The sequence below is a fragment of the Erinaceus europaeus genome, chromosome 1 (assembly GCF_950295315.1).
Source record: "Erinaceus europaeus chromosome 1, mEriEur2.1, whole genome shotgun sequence".
Taxonomy (NCBI): domain Eukaryota; kingdom Metazoa; phylum Chordata; class Mammalia; order Eulipotyphla; family Erinaceidae; genus Erinaceus; species Erinaceus europaeus.
The window spans coordinates 105,034,764-105,058,708 of NC_080162.1; the positions used below are offsets into that span (position 1 = coordinate 105,034,764).

Genomic DNA, 23,945 nt, shown 5'->3' on the forward strand with positions numbered 1-23,945 from the left:
AGCCCCCCAGCTTCCCTGCAGGGGGATCGCTTCGCAGGCAGTGAAGCAAGTCTGCAGATGTCAGTCCTCCTCTCTGTCTTCTCCTCCTCTCTCGATTTCTCTGTGTCCTATCCAAGAAAAAAATCAAGTTAAAAGCATTCTTTTTTTTTAATTTTTTTAATATTTATTTTATTTATTTATTCCCTTTTGTTGCCCTTGTTGTTTTATTGTTGTAGTTATTATTGTTGTTGTCGTTGTTGGATAGGACAGAGAGAAATGGAGAGAGGGAGGGGAAGCCAGAGAGGAGAGAAAGATAGACACCTGCAGACCTGCTTCACCGCCTGTGAAGTGACTCCCCTGCAGGTGGGGAGCCGGGGTTCGAACCGGGATCCTTATGCCGGTCTTTGTGCTTTGCAGCCACCTGCGCTTAACCCGCTGCGCTACAGCCCGACTCCCCAGTTAAAAGCATTCTAAGATAATCTTAACTAAAATAAAATTTTCACTGAGTTATAGTTTCATGAATGCTTGATGAAAGAATTCAAACTGGATCTAAGATTTTCTATAAATCTATGATTAAGGATTTTATTTTTCCAGTGTTGTATGTTTCTTAATAATTTTATTCATATTTTCATTTTTAGATGTTGAAATATTTTGCCACATTTGAAGTATTTTTTGAAGAAAATCTCTCCAAATTATTCCTTCATTTTAAATCTTACAGCCTTACACCAGACATATACTTGATAGACTGGTAAGTCTTAACACACATAAAATATAATAATGAAAAGGAAACAAAGTAGTACTATTGATTTAGGTCACCTGGGAGAGCACTTATTTTGCCATGCATGCATCCTAGGTATGAGCCTCTGACACACCACATGGGAGTACTGAGTGCTATTGAATGATTTGGTGCTGGGGTGTCCTGTGCACTCTGTCTGGAGATCTGAAGGCTAGCCAGGAGCTGCAAAATGCAGTGATGACTAAAAAACAAACACAGAAAGAAAGAACCAAAGTATAACTTTCTGTTTGTTTTAGGGAACTTGAGTAAGTTTTGAATTGTGGTGTAGCTACATTGATTATTTCATTCAATACTGAGCTTTCATATTTAGCTGCTATTCCTTTTATTAATCTTACCATGCAAGGGTTACAGCTGTGATAGTGTTCCCTTAATAAGTGCTTTATTTTAACTTTTCAATTCTAACTCTTTTGTTTTGACTTGGAGTTTTGTCTAGGACTTTGCTAAATATTAGCCAGTTGATTGTAAAATATGGGAGTAAGGGAGGGTAAATTTTGCCAGAGTTGGATCACCTGATCTTAATATGGGATTTATTTTTAATATTTTATCCACTTATTAATTTAATGGACGGAGACAAACTGAGATAGAAAGGGGAGATAGAAAGGGAGAGAGAAAGAGAGATACCTGCAGCATTGCTTCACCACTCATGAAGCTTCCCCACTAGGGCCCTGTACCAGGTTCTTGAGCATGGTAGCAGGTACACTCAACTAACTGTGCCACCACTTAGCCCCTGAAGATATATGAAGATATATGAAGAATATATATGCCAGCCCAAGAGGTGGCATAATGGCTAAAGTGTTAGAAGCATGAGGTCCTAAGTTCTGTCCCTGGTATTACATGTGCCAGAGTAATGTTCTGGCTCCCTCCCTCCTTCCCCGCCTTCTTTCTTTTGGGTAAATTTAAAAAAAAAATCTTTTTAAAGAACCTATTTATTCATGATAGGAGGAGAGAGACATCACTCTGGTATATGCTCCTGGGGATTGAACTTGAGGTCAGTGGATTCTTAGTTGTGCTTTCTTTTAATTGGACTTTTAAAAAGTAATACTAAATAGCATGTTGTTTTTAACTGTACTCACTTCCTTTCCCACTACATCAAAATTCCTCAAGATAATGAGGAGAAAGATTTTATTATCAGTGGATTCAGGGAATGCCAAATACTAATTCTGTAGATGAGGGGGAAAAGGCACCTTCAGTTGTTAGATGTGACATCAGTGAACATGAAACAAATCTGGATCACACTTAATATATAGATCATGGTAGACTCAGTAAGGAATAGTGAATACAGTGTCCTAGAAATTGTAGGTTCCCTTTCTCATGTTGAACAGTGAGTTAGTAGTCTCTGTTGTACCAAAAGTTGGTTTTTGTATGCAAATAAATGTGTGTGTGATTTAAAAAATAGACGTGGAGTTTTGTTTTGCTCTCTCTCTCGGGAGAAGTTTTCTAGTACCTGCACTTTCTGTTTTCCCAGTCAGAATTCCCCTTTGAAGCACTACTGGTACCAGTGTCCATGCATACCCATAACCAGTATGCTGGTGTGCTAACCTATACCATAGAACTATGTAAAATGGTAAATCCACATATCTATTGCTTATTTTCCACTACTCTTAATTCTTTAAGGGAGGAAACCATATCTTATTTGCCCAGTTTATCTCAATGTTCTTTTAGCATAGTGATGCAAATGAGTGAATTAATGATAAACTTCAGTGCCTTTCTCTCCTCTAATTTCAGGATCTTCACACTATATAGCAAATCACTACCCCTTGATCTGGCCTGTCGAGTCTGGGATGTATTTTGCAGAGATGGGGAGGAATTTTTATTTAGAACTGGATTAGGAATTCTCCGATTATATGAAGATATTCTCCTACAGATGGATTTTATTCATATAGCACAGTTTTTAACAAAATTACCAGAAGATATCACATCAGAAAAGTTATTCAGCTGCATTGCTGCCATTCAGATGCAGAATAGCACCAAAAAATGGGCTCAGGTATGCTGGCATTTTCCTTCCTCTATTAAATATGTTAAAGCAGTTGCTTTGTTCAAATATTACTGCCTAAATATTTAAAAATCTTAAAAAAACAATTTTTTTAATTTGGAAAAGCAAAAGTTTAAAATAAATTGTCTCTCTTTCACCTATCTAATCTGTTTTATTTATTTATTTTTTAAGATTGAATTATTTATTTATTTATTCGCCTCCAGGCTTATTGCTGGGGCTCAGTGTCTGCACTATGAATCCTCTGCTCCTGGAGGCCATTTTTCCCATTTTATTGCCCTTGTTATTACCCTTGTTGGTGTCATTATTATTGTCATTGCTGTTGTTGCTGGGTAGGACAAAGAGAAATTGAGAGAAGAAGGGAGACAGGGGGAGAGAAAGATAGACACCTGCAGACCTGCTTCACCACCTGTGAAAGGGCCCCCCTGCAGGTGGTAACCCCGGGCTTGAACCAAGATCCTTATGCTGGTCTTGTGCTTTGCACCACGTGCACTTAAACTGCTGCGCTACCGCCCGCCCAACCCCGTTTTATTTTCATTTATTTACTTTTTATTAAAGTTTTTTTCTTTTTATCTGTTTATTTTTTTATTGTTTTATAAACGACTTGGTACAAAGTGGTATTTTATGCTTGATAATCTCCTTAGTGCTTTACAGTAACAGTCATATCTAGGCACTAGCTATTATCTCTGATGAACTCTTACAAGTCCATTTTATATCAGTTTAGTTTTCCAACTGCACAAAAGTGAAATTGTTTTCTTTTTTTCTTTCTTTTTTTTTAAAATTTATTTAAGAAAGGAGACATTAACAAAACTGCAGGATAGTAGGGGTACAACTATACACAATTCCCACCACCTGATCTCCATATCCCATCCCCTCTCCTGATAGCTTTCCCATTCTCTAGCCCTCTGGGAATATCGACCCAGGGTCATTGTGGGTTGCAGAAAGTGGAAGGTCTGGCTTCTGTAATTGCTTCCCCGATGAACATTAAAGATTTTATTATTTATTATTAATGAGAAAGATAGGAGGAGAGAGAAAGAACCAGACATCACTCTGGCACATATGCTGCCAGGGATCGAACTCAGGACCTCTGAAGTATAACCTACAATAGTGCTGTATTTACTAGAGCAATTATATACTTAGTATTTTTTATTATTTATTTGCTGATGACAGAGAAATGAAGACAGGAGTGGGGAGATAGAGAGCAAGAGAGTACTACTTTCACCCCTTGTGAAGCTTTCTCCTTGCAGGTGGGGACTGGGACTTGAACCTGGGTCCTTATGCATTGTAATGTGTGCTCAACCAGGTGTGCCACCACCAGGCCCCATTACTTAGTATTTCAAATATTAACAGTTATGGGTAGTGCAGCGGGTTAAGCGCACGTGACTTGGAAGGTGGAAGGATTCTGGTTCAAGCCCCTCTCCCCACCTGCAGGGGGTTCACTTCACAGGCTGTGAAGCAGGTCTGCAGGTGTCTTTCTCGCCCCCTCTGTCTTCCCCTTTTCTCTCCATTTCTCTGTCCTATCAATAACAACAGTAACTACAACAATAAAACAAGGGCAACAAAAGGGAATAAATATTTTTAAAAAATTAACAGTTGCATGAGACAACTTCTATGTACTAAGGATTTGTACTAGTTAGTTTATAATGTATAATTTTGGCTTTCTAAACTTAACAGTTTTATTGCTCTTGACAAAGAGATGTAAGAATGTTGGTGCAGAAGACACTCTGTTTAACAAATGGCAATTTTAGAATATTTGGCAAGTGAGGTAAACTGAAATCTAACTATAAAACTTGTGTTTAAACAAACTAGTGGGGGTATATAGCCTAATGGTTATGCAAAGAAACTCTTCTGCCTGAGGCTCCAAAGTCTCAGGTCTAACCGCCCCACCACCACCACCACCATAAGCCAGAGCCTGCAGTGCTCTGTTGAAAGAACACTTTTAGGAATCTTAGTCTCTTAAAGACCAAGCCTAGAGTTTTTCCATGATAAAAAGGTATAGTTATTTAAATCTCTCTAAACTGCATGATGGGTTTTTGAGGATTAATCTTTAATTTATTTAATTTCCAGGCCTTTGCATCTGTAATGAAGGATATTAAAGAAGGAGATAAGAATAATAGTCCTGCTCTGAAAAGCTAATCTTCAGAATTAAAGGTTAATTGAAATGTAAAAAAAAAAGTGTAGTAAAAGAGTTTTGCTTCCTGTGTAAAAAAGATGGAAGAAAATGGAGAAATCTGGAAGAATCAAGCTGGAAAACTGCTGATTTTTAAATTTCATGACTGAAATAAATGGATAATCTTTTGACAGTATTAATACAAAAGTATTCTGTAAGGAGAGCCAATTAACAAAGGAAAAAGTTTAAATGGCGAGTTCACACTCTGCAATTTGGAGTGAATTATTTAATGCAATAATTTTGTAGTAGCTTTGGAGATACTTCAGAGTTTTGAACATCATTTCTTTTTTTCAATAGTTAACACAAAAGCACTTTGGAGGTCAGAGCAGGATTGTTGAATACTACTTTAACTTCCAAAATACTATTTGAATTCAACGCCTCACTGCTAATATTATATCTAGTTCCCACCTTTTAAAGACATCATAGACCAAGAAAATCAACTTTGGTGTAAATTATTAAGTCACTGGAGTTATTATTTATTTTCATTTATAGGTTAGGGCACATGTGCCTTAATCTGGGAACTGGAAATATTAGTAGGTTTTTTTTGTTTGTTTTTTAAGCATTTGTGTTTCCACAGTATCATGTCCGTCTTTTTCTAAAGGAAACTTGTTTCTTTTCCATAAGAAAATTGTTACAACTCAAAATAATTTAGGCTTTCTGTTTCTGGCCAAGTAAATTGTTCTGTCTTGTAACTTAGGAAAGTTAACTGGTAGAAGGAAATTTCTTTGCACTTTAGTGGGCTGAAAACTTGATTGGGGCTGGGGAAGGAAGTTCATAAGTAAATGAGGTTTCTCACTGGTAAAAGTAGAAAGTAATGAATTCTAAGAGTTCTCAAATAGTATGCAACATGGAAAGACTATATTTTTAAGTTAGAATTATTTCACTGTTGGTAGAAAAAATATTAATTCCAGTTTGAAAATTGAAAATCTTAATATATAGCCAGGTCCATGACTTGTGCATAATTTTCTAATCAATGAAAGTAAAATTAACCTTTTCCCTAATGAGTCTAACTTCTGTGACATAATAGAGATTATTAATTATTGGTAAATTAATATTGAAATTATAATATGTTTGATTTTTGAGCCTAAAACATATCACTTAGTTATTATGAGTGATATGTGTATAACTTGCTATTTGGTTAGTAACTGGCATTTAGTGTGCTTCTGTGTTGCAGTTTGGTTTTTTAAACAGCACTTAAACACACTTGTTTCTGTTAGATGGTATATAGTCTTCAAACTAACAAGTCTGAGATTCTTGTTAGTATAATGACTGCGTTTTTTAGAAGTATGGGAACAGATGGTGCCCATATATTTTTACCCCATGGGTCATTCTAGCCTAGGGATTACTTGTGGAATTTTCAGAAGTTAACTCCTTTCATAGGGGTTTGCTTAGTGGAAACAAATTTAATGAATAGAGCTTTTAAAATATTTAATAATTCAATAAATATTGAGGGAGTACCCAGAGTTTTAAATATATTCTAGAATACAATTTAACTCTGGTAACTACTTCCTTGGTATTGGTGACCCTGATAGAAGGGATGTAACCCCTACCAGCAGTCTCTTTGAGATTATATTACCTGCATAACTTAACTTTGTGCATCTGTTTTCTGAGTTAAACCTATGTTACTATATTTTTGTCATTTTTATTATTGTACAGTTTCTTTACCTTTAAAGTATAAATGTGTACATAAAATGTAAATATAAGAAATTCACTAAAAAAAACCACTATTAACTACTATGTAAATAAAACTTGTAAGCAAAATAATTACTTAAAATGGGTCTTCATTACTTTGAGGGGAACACCTGGCTTATTTTATTTGGAGAAAAAGAAATTAAATCAGGGTCAGGTAGTGACCCATGTTTGAATGTGCAAAGACCTGGGTAGGTTCAAGCCTCCCAGTCCCCGCCTGTAGCGGGGAAGCTTTGTGAGCCGTGAAGCAGTGCTGCAGGTATATATCTCTCTTCTCTAATTCCTACTTCCCTCTCAGTATCTCTTTGCCTCTACCCAATAAATAATATACATTAGATCTTTTGGCAAGTTACTTTCCAAGCCAAGTATTAGGCCTTTAGTCTTAAAACTGATAGTACTGGGAGCTAAAATAACAAACTTTATTTCCCTTAAACTTCCGGTATGTGCAACTGATGTTATTCACATGGTAGTGTGTGAGTGTGTGTGTTTAAGTGTATTTTCTTTTTTTTCCCCTTTATTTTTCTATTTTTAAATATTTTTTTTCTGCAAAAAGTTTTGTTTCCATTTCTCCAAGGCTTGGAGGGTTCCAGGGTGGTTGAAGAACTGCCTACTGGCAGCAAGGAGAGGCTCCAAATGAAGCCTTTGACACAGGCTGGTGGAGGTGGGGGGAGGCTGCCACCTGGGCCCCTTAAGGGCTTCAGGGCTAGTCATGCTTGAGGGTAAGCCTTTGCTCACCCTCCCTAGCCTTCCAATATGTGGAGGCTAGTGAGATGGTCATCTATCTTCTTGATATATATTTTTAAAAATTTAAAAAATATTTATTTCCTTTTTGTTGCCCTTGTCTTATTGTTGTTGTAGTTACTGTTGTTGTTATTGATGTCGTTGTTGGATAGAACAGAGAGAAATGGAGAGGAGGGGAAGACAAGAGGGGGAGAGAAAGAAAGAAAGACACCTGCAGACCTGTTTCACCACCTGTGAAGCGACCCTCCTGCAAATGGGGAGCCAGGGGCTCGAACTGGGATCCTTACACTAGTCCTTTTCGCTTTGCGCCACGTGCTTTTTTTTTTTAATTATATTTATTTATTTATTTTTCCTTTTGTTGCCCTTGTTGTTTTAGTTATTGATGTCATCATTGTTGGATAGGACAGAGAGAAATGTAGAGAGGAGGGGAAGACAGGGGGAGAGAAAGATAGACACCTGCAGACCTGCTTCACCGCCTGTGAAGCGACTCCCCTGCAGGTGGGGAGCCCGGGCTGGAACCGGGATCTTTATGCCGGTCCTTGCGCTCTGTGCCAAGTGAGCTTAACCCGCTGTGCTACCATCCGACTCCCTAAGTCAGGTGCTCTTAACCCACTGCGCTACCACCGACTCCCCCTTCTTGACAATTTTTACCTCCTTTTTTAATTTTGATCTTTATTATTATGCAGAGACGGCAAGAAATTGAGGAGGAGCGAGGAGATAGAGAAGAGAGACACCTACAGCACTGCTTCACCACTTATGAAGCTTCCCCCTATAAGTGGGGTGGGACCAGTGGCTTGAACCTGGATCCTTAAGCACTGTAGTGTGTGTGCTTAACCAGGTGCCACCACCTGGCCCCATTTCCCTCCTCTTCTAAGAAATGGCTTTCCAGGAAATCACAGATGTTAAGATCTATGTGGGGTGGAACCCAGGGCATGCAAATCCAGAAGGGCCTGATTCAGGTTCTCCAAGACTAAGGTGGCGTCCATGGCGTACTACTTATATATATATATATATATATATATATATATATATATATATATATATATATATATATCTTTATTTATTGAAGAGAGACAGCCAGAAATCGAGAGGGAAAGGGGAGATAGAGAGGGAGAGAGACAGACACAACTTGCAGAATTTTCCCTCTGCAGGTGAGGACTGGGGGCTTAAACCTGGGTTCTTGCACATTGTAACGTGTGCTCAACTAGGTGCGCCACCACCCGGCCCCCTGCATGCTGCATTTTTTTTTTTTTTTTTTGTATCCTGTGTTTTATCCCACTCATCTTGTGGAGGACTTCTGACTATCCTGGAAGGGTGCACCTGCCCCACTTTTTTTTTTTAATTTTCTTTATTTATTGGATAGAGACAACCAGAAATTGAGGGAATGGGGAGACAGACACCTGCAACACTGCTTCACCACTTGCAAAGTTTTCCCCCTGCAGGGGCTCAAACCCAAGCCCTTGTGCACTGTAATGGACCACATCGTCATGGTTGAAATAGAGACCCAGAGAGAGGTAGGTGTAGGAGGCCCAAATGTGCAAGTTGACCAGGCATTGCTGGTGGCCTCCACCTCCGAGGGGTAATTTTGACCAATTTGGGAGCTCAAGGTTGGCCAACAGTAAGGAGCTAGACTCAAAAAGTGGTTTTGCTGGTCCCAAAGAAGATGGTGTAACAGATGGTTCCCAGATTGTGACTGGAAAAAGGTGGGAGGTGGTGGTAGGAGGCTGTAGTAGGGGCATCTGTCTAAACAGTGTTAAAGCAAGAAACAGATTGGTGGGACCACCAAACCAACTACCTTTATTATCTTTATTTGTTTATTGGATAGAGACAGCCAGAAATTGAGAGGGAGGGGGTGATGGAGAGGGAGAGAGACACCTGTAGCACTGCTTCACCATTAGAAAAGCATTCCCCGAATACAGGTCCATGAAGGATGACAAAGGACCTAGTGGGGGTTGTATTGTTAAATGGGAAACTGGGGAATGTTATGCATGTACAAACTATTGTATTTACTGTTGAATGTCAAACATTAATTCCCCAATAAAGAAATTAAAAAAAAAAAAAAAGCTTTCCCCTTACAGATGGGGAGGAGGGGCTTGAACCTGGGTCCTTGAACACCATAGTGCATGCACTTAACCAGGTGTGCCACTGCCTGGTCCCAAAACTGACTTGGTAAAGGCAAATTAGGTCTAGAAAAGCCCTGGGCTAGCAGTTACATGGACATCACCTGTGGGACCCTGGTCTTTGAGGAAATTCTAGGGCAGTTTCATCATGCACTGGCAGAGAGCAGCATGAGACAGACACCTGCAGACCTGCTTCACCGCTTGTGAAGTGACCCCCCTGCAGATGGGGAGCCGGGGGCTCAAACTGGGATTCTTTTTATTTATTTTAATGAGATACAGAGAGGAAGATAGAGACAACAGCACTGCTCGACTCTGGTTGATGAACTGGGACCTTGGAGATTTATGCATGAAAGTCTTTTGCATCACCATTAATCTGATTCTCCGGCTTTGTGTGCTTTTCAAATACCTCTTCTGTATACATTTACTTTAGTTCTTAGAATGTAAGTTCTGTATCAGCAGAGATGCTACCAGTCTGCCATTGCTTTATAGCTCCTAGAAGGTACTCAGGAGACATGTAAATGTAGTTCCTTAGAAGCACACATTATCACGCACAAGTACCTGGGTTCAAGCCCCTGGTCCCCACCTGCAGGGGGACACTTCACAAGTGGTGAAGCAGTGCTGCAGGTGTCCCTATTTCTCTGTGTGTGACTCCTTCCCTCTCCACATCCTCCTTCTCTCCTCCACATCCTTCTTTCCTCTCCACTTCTCTCCTATCCAAAATAAATAACTAAATTTTTTTTTCTTAAATTATTTATTGATTTATGAGAAAGATAGGAGGAGAGAGAGAAAGAACTAGACATGATTCTGATACATGTGCTGCCAGGGATTGAACTCTGGACCTCATGCTTGAGAGTCCACAGTGTTTTATGCACTGCACCACCTCCCGGACTACAAAATAATCTTTTTATAAATTATTTATTATTTTACCAGAGTACTGCTCAACTCTGGCTTATGGTGGTGCGGGGGATTGAACCTGGGAATCTGGAACCTCAGGTATGAGAGTCTCTTTGCATAACCATTACGCTATCTACCCCCTACCCAATAAAGTAAAAATTAATGGGCTGGGTGGTAGTGCACCTGGCTGAGTGTCTATGTATATGTTACCAAGAGCAAAGACCTGGGTTCAAGCCCCTGCTCCCTGTCTTCGGAGGTGGGGGTTAGGGTGTGGGGAGGGAATGCTTCATGAGCAGTGAGGCAGGTTTTCAGGTGTCTTTTTCTCCCTCTCCCCTCTCAATTTCTCTCTGTCCTATCAAAATAAAATAGAAAGGTGAAATAAATAAAAGAAGGAAAGAACAGCTCCAAGATCCCCATCTGTGGGGGTAGGGACGGGGGAAGCTTTAGTATTGAAGCAGTGCTGTGGTTATCTCTTATCTCCCTGTCCCCTCTCAATTTCTTTCTATTTTATCAAATAAGTGAATAAATAAAAGACAACCAGAGGCAAGAGAAATCCTACTCCTTTAGATACTCACTTTTTTTTTTTTTTTTTTAAGATTTTATTTATCCATGAGAAATACAGGAGTACAGAGAGAAAACCAGACATCACTCTGGTACATGTGCTGCTGGGGATTGAACTCAGAACCTCATGCTTGAGTGTCCAGTGCTTTATTCACTATGCCATCTCGCAGACCACTAGATACTCACTTTTTAATTACTGATCTGTTGAGCTCTTAAATATTCTATTGGTCACTCTGCTCAGTTCATACTGCATTCAGTCCTCTCTTAATCTGAAATGTATTATTAGTTATTTCACTTTATTTATTTTACCAGAGCACTCCTCAGCTCTGGCTTGTGGTGCTAGGGATTGAGCCTGGGACATTTGGTGCCTCAGGTATGAATGTCTTTTTGCATAACCATTATGCTGTCTCCCCAGCCCTAATTTATTTTAATCAGAGCACCTGCTCAGCTAGAATTTAGTGTTGCTGGCGATTGAACCTGGGACGTCAGTTTTAGGCATAACCATTATGGAAGCCCAACCTGAAACATTCTTTTTAAAAATTTATTTGTGGGGGGAGTCGGGCTGTAGCGCAGCGGGTTAAGCGCAGGTGGCACAAAGCACAAGGACCGACATAAGAATCCCGGTTCGAACCCCGGCTCCCCACCTGCAGGGGAGTGGCTTCACAGGCGGTGAAGCAGGTCTGCAGGTGTCTGTCTTTCTCTCCTCCTCTCTGTCTTCCCCTCCTCTCTCCATTTCTCTCTATCCTATCCAACAACGACAACAATAATAACTACAACAATAAAACAACAAGGGCAACAAAAGGGAATAAATAAATAAAATAGATATTAAAAAAATTTATTTGTGGGGAGTCGGGCTGTAGCGCAGCGGGTTAGGCGCAGGTGGCACAAAGCGCAAGGACCCGCGTTATGGATCCTGGTTCGAGGCCTGGCTTCCCACCGGCAGGGGAGTCGCTTCACAGGCGGTGAAGCAGGCCTGCAGGTGTCTGTCTTTCTCTCCCCCTCTCTGTCTTCCCCTCCTCTCTCCATTTCTCTCTGTCCTATCCAACAACAACGACAACAACAATAATAACTACAACAATAAAAAACAAGGGCAACAAAAGGGAATAAATAAATAAAAATTAAAAAAATATTTGTGGTCTAGGAGGTGGCTCAGTGGATAAAGCATCGGACTCTCAAGCATGAGAGGTCCGATTGAACTCACAAGGTCCTGAGTTCAATCCTCGGCAGCACATGTACCAAAGTGATTTCTAGTTCTTTCTCTTTCTCCTTTCTCATTAATAAAATATTTAAAAAATTTTTAAATTAATTTATTATTTTATTACCTTTATTTATTTATGGGATAGAGACAACCAGAAATTGAGTGGAAGGGGAGATAGGGAGAGACAGAGAGACACCTGCAGTCCTGCTTCACCACTCGTGAAGTTGTCCCCCTGCAGGTGGGGACCGGGCGCTTGAACCGGGGTCCTTGCGGCGCGCTTAACCAGGTGCACCACCACCCCCCCTGAAACATTCTTGAAATGCTATAATCTTGATTTCCTACTTCTCTCTCGCACCCATAAAAGTCGGTCTACACCCCCATCACACTACTCTCTCTCTTCTCCTCGTGGCTATTTCAGGGAATGTGAACTGAGCACAGAGGATGAGGACCCAGGCTGGCATTTGTTTCCTGATAGCCTCACCTGGATGCTCTATAGTTTTTCTATCTAGAAGGTAGGAAAGTGGCAGAGGACACTCAATCTCTTTGGTGGGACCAGGGAAATCCAGATCAAAGTCAAACCACAAACTGAATCTCATGTCGCCAGAGCCTGGGGAGTGAGGAGGGGGTGGAGGGGTCGGGGGGGGGGGGGGTGCTGAGGGTGGAGCCCAGAACGCGAAGTATCGCGAGAAGACGGTCTTTTCCCGCGAAGGAGAAGCGCGCGTTTTTGCCCTGACTGGGGACTCTGAGAGAGGAGGGGGACCGCCGGAGGCAGGGAAGCTGTGGCCCGCGGCGTTTCCCGGCGCTGAGGGGAGGGAACCGCTTCAGAGTGTCTGACCAGCCATGCCGGCGGAACAGCCCGCGAGTAGCGGCGGTGAGCGCGGAGCCCCTTCCTGCGGGCGGTGGCGGCGGCGTCCGGGCGGCGCGGGTGGGGGCGGGGGCTGCAGCATGGAGGCTGCGGCCGGGGACGCGTTGCGAGAGGCGACCCCAGACGCGGGTGAGAGGCGAGCGCGGCCAGGGAGCTGAGCTCGGAATTGCACGTATTTGCGTGACCTGAAGCCTCGGCACCCGGCGAGCGCCACCCCCCTCCCCTCAGCTTGTAGAAAGCGGGGTTCCCGGCAACCTGTTGACATTGTGAAGACCTGGGACCTGGGCGGGCTGCGGAGGGGAGGCGGCGCGTCCGCGTGGGTCTGCGGGGGGGGGGCGTGGGAGCTGAGTGATGGAAAAACAAAACAAAAACAAGTCAGACGACTTGCGTTCAGAAGCCTTTTCCTCCGGCATCTTAGGGCCCCCAGTTGCAGTTATGGGCGAGCAGGCAGAGGCGGCGGCGGCGGTCATCACCACAGCGATGCTGGAGGAGGAGCAGCAGCTGGAGGCCGCGGGGCTGGAGAGGGAGCGCGCGCTGCTGGAGGAGGTGAGGCGGCGGGGCGCGGGGCGCAGGCTGACCGGGTTCCGCGCGCGGGGTGCGGGCCGCGCGTTTCTCCTGGCCGGTTCCCGCATCTCTCAGCCAAACAAAACAAACACTTTGAGATCTGGCCATTGGTCGATTTGACCGGAGTGCCGCATTTAAATAAGGTGTAGTGTTAGATTATAAGGTGGCCCTATCTCAATTTTAGGTGAGCTTTTCCGATGGCTGCTTGAGCAATTGTGACCCTTCCAAAAATCTAATTTTTAGTGTTGTTTTTTCTCCCCCCACTGAAAGGATTAGGTTGCCTTTTTCCTCTTAAAAATTTATTTTTTTTAACATTTATTTATTTTTTTCTCTTGTTGCCCTTTTTTTATTATTGTTGTAGCTATTATTGTTGTTATTGATGTCGTCGTTGTTGGGTAGGACAGAGAGATGGAGAGAAGAGGGGAAAACAGAGGGGGAGAGAAAGACAGACACCTGCAGACCTGCTTCACCGCCTGTGTAGCGACTCCCCTGCAGGTGGGGAGCCGGGGCTCAAACCGGGATCCTTATGTTGGTCCTTGTGCTTTGTGCCACCTGCGCTTAACTCGATGCGCTACAGCCCGACTCCCAAAATTTTATTTAATGATGATCGACAACACTGTAGGACAAGAGGGGTACAGCTCCACACAATTCCCACCACCAGATATCCATATCCCATCCTGTTAGCTTTCTTATTCTTTAACCCTCTGGGAGCATGGACCCAAGGTCATTGTGGGATGCAGAAGGTGGAAGGTCTGGCTTCTGTAATTGCTTCCCCGCTGAACATGGGCGTTGACAGATCGATCCATACTCCCAGCCTGTTTCTCTCTTTCCCGAGTGGGGAAGGGCTCTGGGGAAGCAGAGCTCCAGGACACATTGGTGGGGTTGTCTGTCCAGGGAAGGCTGGTTGGCATCATGTTAACATCTGGAACCTGGTGGCTGAAATGTTGTGGATGGAGATTTGGGGTCTCTGTTTTGGAATAAGGTAGTAGTAGGTATATTTTAGGTATATTCCCAGGGGCTCATGACTTTACTTTTACCTGAGCCTGACAGCTAATATGCAGGTGAACTAAGTTATTGTCTGGGGAGATGATGTCATATTTGGAAAAAGGACCAGAAAGCTGGATCAGGGAAGAGAGTAGCTCCCAAACAGACTCTTGTGCCTGAGGCTCCAAAGTCCCAGGTTCAGTCTTTCACACTGCTATAAGCCAGAGCTCACCAATGCTCTGGTAAAAGAAAAAAAAAAAAAATTATTGGGGTGAGCCAGATGGTGGTGTACCTGGTTGAGCATACACACTACAGTGCTCAAGGACCTGGGGTCAAGCTCCTGGTTCCCACTTGCATGTGGAAAGCTTCACCAGTGGTAATGCAGAGTTGTAGGTGTCTCTGTCTGTCTCCCTCTCTCTTTCTCTTTCTTCCCTTTTGTTGCCCTTGTTTTATTATTGTTGTTATTGATGTTGTTGGATAGGACAGAGAGAAATGGAAGAAGGGGAAGACAGGGGGAGAGAAAGATAAGATACCTGCAGACCTGCTTCACTGCCTGTGAGGTGATTGCCCTGCAGGTGGGGCCTAACCCAATTTTTAAAAATCTTTTTTTTTTAATGTAGTATTCTGGGGGGTCGGGCAGTAGTGCAGTGGGTTAAGCACACATGGTGCCAAGTGCAAGGTTTGAGCTACCGGCTCCCTACCTGCAGGGGAGTCGCTTCACAAGCAGTGAAGCAGGTCTGCAAGTGTCTTTCTCTCCCCCTCTCTGTCTTCCCCTCCTCTCTCCATTTCACTCTGTCCTATCCAACAACAACAGCATCAATAACTACAAAAGCAATAAAACAAGGGCAACAAAAGGGAGAACAATGTAGTATTCTTAAAAAAGGCATAGGGAGAGATTCCTCCTTACCATCTATGGAATTCTGCTGGTGCTGACCATGGTGCTCCCTTGTGGTTCCAGGAATGGAACCCCAGTCCTCACTGAAGTGTGGGAAATGGCACAGTGGAGAGAGTGCTAGACTCTCAAACATGAGGTTTTAAGTTTGATCCCTGGCATAGCATTGCTTTGGCTCCCTCTCTCCTCCTCCTCATTGATGAAGAAAAAGAGGAAGAAAGAAAAGAGAGCAAGAGAAGCAAGGAAGAAAGTCAGACTGAGGCACTCAGAGGTTGCCTGGGAATCCTGTAGGTAATTGCACGAATGCTACATTGGTCTAGACTTAACACTGTTTACCATACCATGCTATAATTCCACAAATATGAGTTACTACTTATCATTCATAATCATAATACCTAGATATCCTATCAAAGTAATGCAGATATAATAAATTAACAAATTAAGAGTTTTAGATAGGGTAGAGGGTAGATAGCATAATGGTTATGCAAAGTGACTCATGCCTGAGGCTCCAAAGCCCCAGGTTCAATCCCCTGTACCACCATAAACCAGAGCTGCAAAAAAAAAAAAAAAGTTTTAGATTGACCTTGAATCATTTTTGCTCAATCTGTGGATTCCACAACACTTTGCATTTTATGCAGTTATTATTTCTTTCATGGAGACTGCTTTTGTAAACTCATTTTAAGACCACTTCAAATAAGACCATTTGATAGATCACACCTGCAACTCTAGCTCACATGGGGTGAGCACAAGACTGGCAAAAGAGTCCCAGTTTGAACCCCTGGCTCCCCACCTGCGGGGGTTGCTTCACAAGCCGTGAAGCAGGTCTGCAGGTGTCTATCTCTCCTTCTCTCTGTCTTCCCCTCCTTTCTTGATTTCTCTCTGTCCTATCCAACAGCAATAGCGACAGCAATAACAACAATGGCAACAAAAGGGGAAAATAGCCTTCAGGAGCAGTGGATTCATAGTGCAGGCACTGAGCCCCATCGATAACCATCACAGGATTTCTTAAAGATAGCCTCTATAGACATACAAATAGGTAAATAACCTATGCCACTTGGAATTTTTTGTTTATGTAGACTACAAATAGGTTAACAGTAAATTGATTGAATTTCTTTATCTTTTTAAAACGTTTTAATTAATTTTTTTCATTATTTATTTTCCCTTTGTTGCCCTTGTTTTATTGTTGTAGTTATTATTGTTGTTGTCATTTTTTTCTTTTCATCTTTTTAAATAGACAACTTTAAAAAAAAGTTTTATTTATTTTATTTTTGAGAAAATTTCAAGAAAAAGAAAGACACAGAGAAACACCAGAGCACTGCTCAGCTCTGGCTTATGGTGGTGCTGGGGATTTAACTTGGGACTGTGTGGAGTCTCATGCATGTGAGACTCTTTGCATAACCATTTTGCTATCTACCCCCACCCGTGATGGTCTTTATTTTAGGGGTGCATCTTCAATTTTACATACAAAAATTTGTTGGTTAAGGAAATACTACAAGTGTTAAAGTAAGCCTTTTACTTTGAATGAAGTTTTTGAGTTTATGTACAAACAGTACTAAATTTTTGGAATTTTTACTGTTAAGAGAGTAGGTATGTGGGGGCTGGGCGGTAGTACAGCAGGATATGTGCATATGGTGCAAAGCCCAAGGAATAGCACAAGGATCCCAGTTGGAGCCCCTTGGGAGTCGCTTCACAAGTGGTGAAACAGGTCTGCAGGTGTCTTATCCTTCTCTCCCCCTCTCTGTCCTCCCTTCTTTTGATTTATCTCTGTCCTGTCCAACAATAACAGCAATAATAACAATAACAATGATAAACAACAAGGGCAACAAAAGGGTAAAAATAGCCTCCAGGAGCAGTGGTTTCATAGTGCAGGCACTGAGCCCCAGCGATAACCCTGGAGGCAAAAAGAGAGAGTAAGGTATATTATGCATCATAGAACGTAATACCAATTTTTAATCCATTTTCAATCTTTCCCACTAGTAAAACACATAGTTCTTTACAATTCTACAATCCAAAGTTGCAATTTGTTAAAAACTTAATAATATTGTGGTCCATTGCTATTAATTAAAAGAAAAAAAATTTTATTTACTTGTTTTCCCTTTTGTTGCCCTTGTTTTTTTGTTGTTGTTGTTGTAGTTATTATTGTAGCTGTTGTTGTTGGATAGGACAGAGAGAAATGGAGAGAGGAGGGGAAGACAGAAAAGGGAGAAAAAGACAGACACCTGCAGACCTGTTTTACCGCCTATGAAGCCACTCCCCTGCAGGTGGGGAGCCTGGGGCTCGAACTGGGATCCTTATGCCAGTCCTTGCGCTTTACGCCATGTGCGCTTAACCCACTGTGCTACTGCCCGATTCCCGGTCCATTGCTATTATAATCTTTCATTAGTATTACTTTTATAAAATATCTATATAGGGGGTTGGGCTGTAGCACAGTTTTAAGCGCACATGGCAAGGACTAGTCACACATGGCGCACATGGTGCAAAGCACAAGGACCTGAGTAAGGATTCTGGTTGGAGCCCTCGGCTCCCCACCTGCAGGGGAGTTGCTTCATAGGTGGTGAAGCAGGTCTGCAGGTGTCTGTCTTTCTCTCCCCCTCTCTGTCTTCCCCTCCTCTCTCCATTTCTCTCTGTCCTATCCAACAACAATGAGAACAACAATAACTACAACAATAAGACAACAAGGGCAACAAAAGGGAAAATAAGTAAATAAATATTAAAAGAAAAAAAAAGAAACTGGAGGACCTGCATAAGGAATCCAGTTAGACCCCCAGGCTCTCCACCTGCAAGGGGTTCACTTCATAAGCCGTGAAGTAGGTCTTTCCCTCTCTCTGTCTTCCCCACCTATCTCCGTTTCTCTCTGTTCTATCCAGCAAAAACATCAATAACAACAACAATAATAACTACAACAATGATAAAAAGAACAAGAGCAACAAAAAAGGGAAAGTAAACAAATGAAATATAAAAAATATATTTGAAGAAGATTCTAAGGGTGAAAATCCTTATTTGAAATTAAAAAACTTGTTATTTGGAGGAAGGAAAAAAAGCTTCCTGTATAAAAGTAAAGTGCTCTCTTTCTGTTGAAAAGGATAAAATATTTATGCGTATACCTTTAGAACAGTGGTGAGAAACCTTTTTTCTGCCAATTGCATGTTTATAACATTTGAGACCATATGAAATTATCAGCTTAAAAAATTAGTTTTTGGGAGTCCAGGCAGTGGCGCAGCGGGTTAAGCGCACATGGTGTGAAGTGCAAGGACCGACTTATAAGGATCCAGGTTCGAGCCTCTGGCTCCCCACCTGCAGGGGATGTCGCTTCACAAGCAGTGAGGCAGGTCTGCAGGTGTCTTTCTCTCCTCTCTCTGTCTTCCCCTCCTCTCTCCATTTCTCTCTGTCCTATCCAACAACAATGGCATCAATAACCACAACAATGTTAAACAAGGGCAACAAAAGGGAAGACAAATAAATATATATTTTAAAAAATTAGCTTTTATTGTGGGGGTATGGAGGGGAGCTTCTGGATATATTGAATTGAATTTTGAGTCTTGACTGTAGGACCAGACCAGAGGTTCTGTTGGTGGGCATTCCCCACCTCTACTTTAGAAGAAGTATTTAAGAGTGGTAGAGCTAGCTGAAATTCCTTAATGAAAGCTATTTACTTTGATTTAGGAGGTGCGAAGGTTTGTGTAGAACCTGGGGAAAGATTTTTTGTTTTGTTTTGTTTTGTTTTAATTAAAAAAACTTATTTATTTTCCCTTTTTGCTGCCCTTGTTTTTCATTGTTGTTATAGTTGTTGTTTTTGTTGATATTGTCATTGTTAGATAGGACAGAGAGAAATGGAGAGAGGAGGGGAAGACGGGGAGAAAAAGATAGACACCTGCAGACCTGCTTCACGCCCCTGCAGGTGGGGAGCTGGAGGCTTGAACCGGGATCCTTCTACCCGTCCTTGTGCTTTGTGCCACCTGCGCTTAACCCGCTGCACTACCGCCCGACTCCCAAATTTTTTTTTTTTTTGCTTCCATGGTTGTTCCTGGGACTCAGTATGCACTCAGACTGCACTATGTACCCACTGCTCCTGGAGGCTATTTTTTCCCCTTTTGTTGCCCTGGTTATTTTATCGTTGTTGTGGTTATTATGTTGTTGTTATTGATGTCGTTGTTGGATAGGACAGAGAGAAATGGAGAGAGGAGAGGAAGACAGAGAGGGGGAGAGAAAGATAGACACCTGCAGACCTGCTTCACTGCCTGTGAAGCGACTCCCCTGCAGGTGGGAAGCCGGGGGCTCAAACCAGGATCATTATGCCAGTCCTTGGGCTTTGCGCCACCTGCGCCACCTCCTGCTCCCGCCCCCATTTTTTTTTTCCTCCAGGGTTATTGCTGGGCTCGGTGCCTGCACCATGAATCCACCGCTCCTGGAGGCCATTTTCCCCCCTTTTTGTTGCCCTAGTTGTTGCAGCCTCATTGTGGTTATTATTGCCATTGTTGACGTTGCTTTGTTGTTGGATAGGACAGAGAGAAATGGAGAGAGGAGGGGAAGACAGAGAGAGAGGGGAGAGAAAGATAGACACCTGCAGACCTGCTTCACCGCCCGTGAAGCGACTCCCCTGCAGGTGGGGAGCCGGGGGCTTGAACCCGGATCCTTGATCCTTACGCGGGTCCCTGCGCTTCCCTTTTTTTTTTTTTTTTAAAGGAGCATTTCTCAGCTCTGGTTTATGGTGGTATGGGGATTGAACCTGGGACTTCAGAGCCTCAGGCATGAGTTGTAGAAAAAAAAATTGTAATTCTTATTTTATATTTATATTTTAGTTATATTTTCGTTTTTTTTTTCTTTTGCCTCCAGGGTTATTGCTGGGGCTCGATGCCTGCACTTTGAATCCACTGCTCCTGGAGGCTGTTTTTTCCCTTTTGTTGCTCTTGTTTATCATTGTTACTATTATTTTAAAAACTTATTTCTTTCCTTTATTGAGGGATTAATGTTTTACATTTGACAGTGAATACATAGTTTGTACATGCTATTTTAAATTTCTGTTTTCCACATAACAATATAACCCCCACTAGATCCTCTGTCATCCTTTTCCAGGCAGGACCTGTACTCTTCTCCCCCCCCACCCACCCCAGTGACTTTTACTTTGGTGCAATACACCAACTCCTGTTCAGGTTCTGCTTCTGTTTTCTCTTCTGATCTTGTTTTTCAACTTCTGCCTGAGAGTGACATCATCCTATATTCATCCTTCTGTTTCTGACTTATTTCACCTAACATGATTTCTTCCAGCTCTATCCAAGATGGGCTAAAAATGATGAAGTCACCATTTTTAATAGCTGAGTAATATTCCATTGTGTATATATACCACAACTTGCTCAGCCACTTATCTGTTGTTGGACACCTGGGTTGCTTCCAGATTTTGGCTATTATAAATTGTGCTGCTATGAACATAGGTATACACAGATCTTTTTGGATGGGTGTATTGAGTTCCCCAGGAGAGAAATTGCAGGATCATAGGGTAAAACCACTTCTAGCCTTCTGAGAGTTCTCCAGACTGCTCTCTACAGGGGTTAGACCAATTTACATTCCCACAGGCAGTGTAAGAGGGTTACTTTGTTCCCATACCTCTCCAGCATTTGTTGCTGCTTCCTTTTCTGATGTATGACATTCTTACTGGAGTGAAGTGCTATCTCATTGTTGTCTTTATTTGCATTTCTCTGACAATCAAACTTGGAGGTGTGTGTGTGTGTGTGTGTGTGTGTGTATGTGTGTGTATGTATGTATTAGCCTTTTGGATCTTTTCTGTGGTGAATATTTTGTCCATGTCCTCTCCCCATTTTTGGATGGGGTCATTTGTTGTTGTTGACTTTGGCAAGCTCTTTATACATTTTGGTTATTAACATTTTGTCTGATGTATGCCATGTAAAGATCTTCTCCCATTCTGTGAGGGTCTCTTTGTTTGGGTATTGGTTTCTTTCACAGTGGAGAAGCTTTTTTAAATTTTTATTTATAAAAAAGGAAACACTGACAAAAACCATAGGATAATAGGGATACAACTCCACACAATTCCCACCACCAGAACTCCATATCCCATCCCCTCCCCACATAGCTTTCCTATTCTTTATCCCTCTGGGAGTATGGACCCAGGGTCATTATGGAGTACAGAAGGTGGAAGGTCTGGCTTCTGTAATTGCTTCCCTGTTGAACATGGGCGTTAACAGGTCAATTCATACTCCCAGCCTGTCTCTCTCTTTCCTTAGTGGGGCAGAGCTCTGGGGAAGTGGGGCTCCAGAACACATTGGTGGGGTTGTCTTGCCCAGGGAAGTCTGGTTGGCATCATGTTAGCATCTGGAGCCTGGTGGCTGAAAAAAAGAGTTAACATATAGAGCCAAACAAATTGTTAACTAATCATGAGTCTAAAGGCTGGAATAGTTCAGATGAAGAGTTGGGGGGGAGTTCTCTGTTTTGTAGGTAGTTAGTAGTCCTATTTTACTTATATTCCAAAGAGCCGATGACTATACTGTTTTTTTCCCCTGAGCCTGACATCTGATATGCAGGTGGATGTGCAGAAGCTTTTTAATTTGATGTAGTCCCATCAGTTTATAGTTGTCTTAGTCTTCTTTGTGATTGGATTCATTTCATTGAAGATGTCTTTAAAAATTTATGTGGAAAAGAGTTCTGCCTATATTTTCCTCTAAGTATCTGATAGTTTGTGGTCTAACATCCAAGTAAGTCCTTAATCCACTTGGAATTTACTTTTGTGTTTGGTGAAGTACAGTGATTCAGTTTCATCTTCTGCATATTTCAACCCATTTTTTCCAACACTATTTGTTGAAAAGACTCATGTTTCCCCATTTAATAGTCTGGGCACCTTTGTCAAAGATTAGATGTCCATAGCTGTGGGGGCTTACTTCTGGGCTCTCAGTTCTATTCCACTAGTCAGTGTTGCCTATTCATGTTCCAGTACCAAGCAATTTTGATGATAGTGGCCCTATAATGCAATTTGAGATCTGGGAGTGTGATGCCTCCAGTTCTGTTCTTTCTTCTCAAGATTATTTTGGCAATTCTAGGTCTGTTCTGGTTCCAGATAAACATTTGTAGCGTCTGTTCTACTAAAAAATGTGGTTGGAATCTTGATGGGGATAGCATTAAATTTGTTTTTTTTTTTATTTATTTATTTATTTATATTTAAGAAAGGATTAATTAACAAAACCATAGGGTAGGAGGGGTACAACTCCACACAGTTCCCACCGCCCAATCTCCATATCCCACCCCCTCCCCCGATAGCTTTCCCATTCTCTATCCCTCTGGGAGCATGGACCCAGGGTCATTGAGGGTTGCAGAAGGTAGAAGGTCTGGCTTCTGTAATTGCTTCCTCGCTGAACATGGGCGTTGACTGGTCGGTCCACACTCCCAGTCTGCCTCTCTCTTTCCCTAGTAGGATGGGTCTCTGGGGAAGCTGAGCTCCAGGACACATTGGTGGTGTCTTCAATCCAGGGAAGTCTGGCTGGCATCCTGATGACACCTGGAACCTGGTGACTGAAAAGAGAGTTAACATACAAAGCCAAACAAATTGTTGAGCAATCATGGACCCAAAGCTTGGAAAAGTGGAGAGGAAGTATTAGGGAGGTACTCACTGCAAACTCTAGTATACTTCTGCTTTCTTACTTTGGTGCCATACTCCAAACTCAGTCAATTTCTGCTTTGCGTTTCTACTTCTTCTTCCTTTTTTTTTTTTTTTTTTTTTTTACATGCATAACATTCCCCAGATTCCCATTTAGCAATACAACCCCCACCATTTCATTCATCATTTTTCATGGACCTGTATTCTCCCCACCCACCCACCCACCCACCCCAGAGTCTTTTACTTTGGTGTAATACTCCAATTCCATTTTAGGTTCGACTTGTGTTTTCTTTTCTAATCTTGTTTTTCAACTTCGGCCTGAGAGTGAGATCATCCCATATTCATCCTTCAGCATTAAATTTGTATATGGCTCTGGGTAGTATATTCATTTTGATGATGTTAATTTTTCCAACCCATGAACATGGAATATCTTTCCACTTTTCTGTGTCTTTTTCTATTTCCTTGAATTCATAATTGTCAGTATACAAGTCTTTCACTTCTTTTGTTAGGTTTATTCCTAGATATTTTATTGTTTTTGTTGCTATAGTAAAAAGAATTGATTTCTGGTTTCATCTTTTTAGTGTTTGCATAGAGGAATACTGCTGACTGCTGTTTGTTAATTTTTTTTTTTTTTTAATTTATTTTTATTTTTTATTTAAGAAAGGATTAATTAACAAAACCATAGGGTAGGAGGGGTACAACTCCACACAATTCCCACCGCCCAATCTCCATATCCCACCCCCTCCCCAGTAGCTTTCCCATTCTCTATCCCTCTGGGAGCATGGACCCAGGGACACTGAGGGTTGCAGAAGGTAGAAGGTCTGGCTTCTGTAATTGCTTCCTCGCTGAACATGGACGTTGACTGGTCGGTCCATACTCCCAGTCTGCCTCTCTCTTTCCCT

At 42.0% G+C, this 23,945-nt stretch overlaps 2 protein-coding genes and 1 long non-coding RNA gene across 7 annotated transcripts in view; 2 read left to right on the plus strand and 1 right to left on the minus strand.

Annotated features, from left to right (window-relative positions):
* The window catches only part of TBC1D12 (TBC1 domain family member 12), a 105,194-nt gene extending 98,492 nt beyond the window's left edge, over window positions 1-6,702 (plus strand). For all 4 annotated transcript variants that reach the window (XM_060192244.1, XM_060192251.1, XM_060192258.1 and 1 more), the window contains 3 exons: window positions 618-727; window positions 2,501-2,759; window positions 4,833-6,702. In XM_060192244.1, the coding sequence (XP_060048227.1) occupies window positions 618-727; window positions 2,501-2,759; window positions 4,833-4,901 (438 nt within the window). In that variant the 3' untranslated portion in view covers window positions 4,902-6,702. The remainder of the gene's footprint in view (window positions 1-617; window positions 728-2,500; window positions 2,760-4,832) is intronic.
* LOC132538952 (uncharacterized) overlaps window positions 1-23,945 on the minus strand; it is a 310,731-nt gene that overhangs the window by 197,490 nt on the left and 89,296 nt on the right. The window lies entirely within an intron of this gene.
* The window catches only part of HELLS (helicase, lymphoid specific), a 50,258-nt gene continuing 39,158 nt past the window's right edge, over window positions 12,846-23,945 (plus strand). For both annotated transcript variants that reach the window (XM_007535622.3, XM_060192188.1), the window contains exons 1-2: window positions 12,846-13,009; window positions 13,422-13,549. In XM_007535622.3, the coding sequence (XP_007535684.3) occupies window positions 12,979-13,009; window positions 13,422-13,549 (159 nt within the window). In that variant the 5' untranslated portion in view covers window positions 12,846-12,978. The remainder of the gene's footprint in view (window positions 13,010-13,421; window positions 13,550-23,945) is intronic.